A 3,198-nucleotide genomic window follows, 5' to 3' on the forward strand; every position below is an offset into this window, starting at 1 on the left:
ATACTGCACACACACGGTGCACAGACATACATGCAAACAAAGCACTCATACAAAATAATAAAATATCAGTTTTTAAAACTTTTAAATCTAAATTTTCTTTGCAACCCTTGTAACCTAAAGTTTACCTAGCTAGCTTTAATCCTATCTAATTCACAGGAACTGCCCTTTTATATCATTTTGGTTCCCTAACAACCTTTAGTGATATAACTTCAAAAGCCAAGAAAAAAGTATATATAGCTACTGTGAATAATTTCATTGAGACTCTGAGAAGCCCACACTCTTGGTGTCAGGTATGTCTTTCTTCCAGAGTGCCTCTTTCTCTTGATCCTCATGCTTAAAATCTATATTAAAAGCTCTGTTGCATACTGCCTTACATTGAAATTCTTTACTACGATGAAGCCAAGACTCTGACTTTACCTGGATGGAGGTCCCTTAGAGCTGAAGGGAATTTCTTCAGCTGTGCTATGTAGCAGTGTCTCTGTCCTGCCACCACTGACACCAAATGAACCCATTACTTTTTAATTCAGCCTCACTCAAGTTTGCAGAACATGGGCAGAATGCAGCGGATTGTTTACCAGAGTATACAGCATGAATGGTGTCTAGTTCAGTGTGTCCTTGATTTCCTCAGAAAGACTGTCCTTATGATTTACATTTCTGTTGATGTTATGATCCTCCTCATTGCCAGCAGGAAGCCCGTTAAAGCTCTTCTTACATCATTCTAGAATTATACTGGTCTGTATGTCCAAATTCTCCCACATTGCTCCTACAAACCACAGTCGGTTTTACCTCAGCAGCAGCCCTCGTTCTGGAGACCTATTTTCTAGTAGTTACTTTTCTCATTTTTGTGACCGAATAACTATCCAGAAGCAACTTGGGAAGGGGGAGAATTTCTTTTTATTCATGATTTGAGAGGCTACAGTCCTCCTTGGTGTGGAAGGCATGGTGGTGGGTGGTAGGAATATATGGCATCTCAGCAGACCAGGAAGCGGGCAGCGAGAGTGTTGGCACTCAGCTGTCTTCCTTTTCCTTCTCACTCATTATCAGGCCCCAGCCCTTGGAATGGTGCTGACAGCTTTCAAAAGCCATCCTTCCCTCAGGTGACTATCTCTGGAAATAGCCTCGTGACCACAGCCAGGGGTGCTCCTCACTAAAACCCATCAAGTTAATCAAGTTGACAATTCCACACTTGACAAATGGATTAAAAAACTGGGTGACTGTCCCATCCTCAAGACTTGTACAGGCTTAATGTGATTCTGTATTGATGGACAAAGCCAAAGAAAGCACAATTTATTCAAAACAACCTCTTCTGTCACTCCTGGGTCCTACAAACTGCTATCCAGATTCAAAATCATGTTAGTTTGGTCAAGACTCTCCTATTGTGAAGTGGGGTAATTAAGAGCTGTCTGAAATTCTAACTTTGTGGTGGATTTTTTTCTTCTGTACCTTTGAATCTTACCTATAATCAGAACTGAAGAATCCCTCAGTCAGAGCCAACTACTAATTATCATGGGAGGGTACAGTTTGGGGGAGCGACATTCTTAAAGCATAACAATAAATGATTAAAACTAACAGGATTTCTGAGGAACATGTACACATAAACTATTTAGATCTACAAAAAGATACACCCAGAGCCAAAGAAAACCCACCCTGGGAAGAACTCTGCCTTCTAGAAGGCAGTTGAGCTTCTACCAAATGCCCTGGAGGAATGGTCAAATTCTCTGTAGTTTTATGGAGGTGGAGACAATGAATGACAAGTGACCATAACGAAGCCATGGTGATCTCCACGACACTTTCCAGGGTGCAGGACATCGCCAACCTGTTAGTCTGACATGTTCTGGGAACATCAGCCATTGACACTCTTATACATTTCTGAGACATACTTCTTGTTTCACATTCAATAGTGGCCATGTACAAGAATTGGTATTAAGCAAAACATGTTCAACTGGATTTACAATTTTTCATGGATTCAGTTGATGTATTCTAGCAGCACAAAATCAGAAGTACTATTAGATGTTAACTTTACTCAAATATAATGTGGACTGGGAAACTGAACATTCAAGATGGGCAAATATAGACACCCACGTAGACATATACATACACACATAAAAATGTTATAAAACTGGCCAATGAAGATAAGAACAGTAAGATAAAGAGACTAATTATCAACATTATATCAACATCCTCATCTGGCTTTGTTCCCATGATGGCTGTCAACAGCCTTTATTCAGAATTGAATACGAGTTGGATGTGATAACTCTTGCTGATGCAGGAAGATTGTGATGTGTTTAAGGCTAGCCTAGGCTACATAGTGAAATACTATCTCAAAAAAAAAAAAGGAAAGAAAAAATGAAGAAAGAAAGAAAAAGGAGAAAAAAGAAAAAAATCGAATACACTGCCTCTCTTGCTCCTGGCACACAGGTGGCCCTTAGAGGGTAGAAATAGGACTGCCTGAGAAGGTGGACTCATAAAGGAGAGACACACATCAACCAAACCCCAAAGACTCTCAGTGGCCCAACATGAAAGGTTGATATGGATGGACATGTGGTTTATGCCTGTAATTGCAGGACCTTGGAGGCAGAGGAAAGAGAATTACAAGTTTGAGGCAATCTAGGACATGTCATAAGACCTTGTCTCAAAAAACAACAGGCCAGTGTCGCAGCCCATACCAACAATAGCCAAGTTGGCTGAGGCAGACGAAGTGGAGTTTCAGTGCCTGCTGGCCACTGAACAGCAGAAAGCACAACTCCTAACAGAGGTGCACCACATCAGGGAGCCATGTTGGGATGAGTGTGTGGAAAACCTAGAGAACTGGCTAGACTCTTGTACTGAAAACTGCATCACTAGCTGTGTGGACTGCTTCACTAACACTCTTGCCATCACTGGTCAGTTTGCACAGAATGTCCAGAAAGGAGGTCAGTAGGCGGCCCTCGGGAGAATTGCAGGAGACACGGGGTGTGTTGTTAATTGGGGGCTTCTAGTGGAGGAAAACTCGTTTAGCTCATGTCAGCTTCTGAGCAGTCAGTTGTCAGGTCCGTTGGTGCTGGAACCTGAACAACCCGAATGTTTAAAAAGTTAATCTCTGGAATCCGAAGTTAAAAGGCTGTGTTCTTAGGACTGAAAAGGGCCAGCAGCCAGGAGGCTTGTGTTAGGTCAGGCTGAAGCTGGGAGCTAGAATTAGCCGGAGAGTGCAAGGCACAA

At 42.1% G+C, this 3,198-nt stretch overlaps 1 protein-coding gene across 1 annotated transcript; it reads left to right on the top strand.

Moving 5' to 3' along the window:
- The first annotated feature begins 1,771 nt into the window (after positions 1 to 1,771).
- Positions 1,772 to 2,920, top strand: LOC118577423 (mitochondrial import inner membrane translocase subunit Tim8 B-like). The gene is made up of 2 exons (XM_036177585.1): positions 1,772 to 1,818; positions 2,647 to 2,920. The coding sequence occupies exons 1-2, from the start codon at positions 1,772 to 1,774 to the stop codon at positions 2,918 to 2,920; spliced, it is 321 nt and encodes a 106-aa protein (XP_036033478.1).
- The last annotated feature ends 278 nt before the right edge of the window (positions 2,921 to 3,198 follow it).

Source organism: Onychomys torridus, chromosome 2 (assembly GCF_903995425.1).
Source record: "Onychomys torridus chromosome 2, mOncTor1.1, whole genome shotgun sequence".
Taxonomy (NCBI): domain Eukaryota; kingdom Metazoa; phylum Chordata; class Mammalia; order Rodentia; family Cricetidae; genus Onychomys; species Onychomys torridus.

Excerpts from the sequence above, each read along its gene's own strand:
- LOC118577423 (XM_036177585.1), top strand. The coding sequence starts at position 1,772 with ATGGTGATCTCCACGACACTTTCCAGGGTGCAGGACATCGCCAACCT. Across the intron at positions 1,819-2,646 it reads GTGCAGGACATCGCCAACCT|GCCAGTGTCGCAGCCCATAC; the intron begins GTTAGTCTGACA and ends AAAAAACAACAG.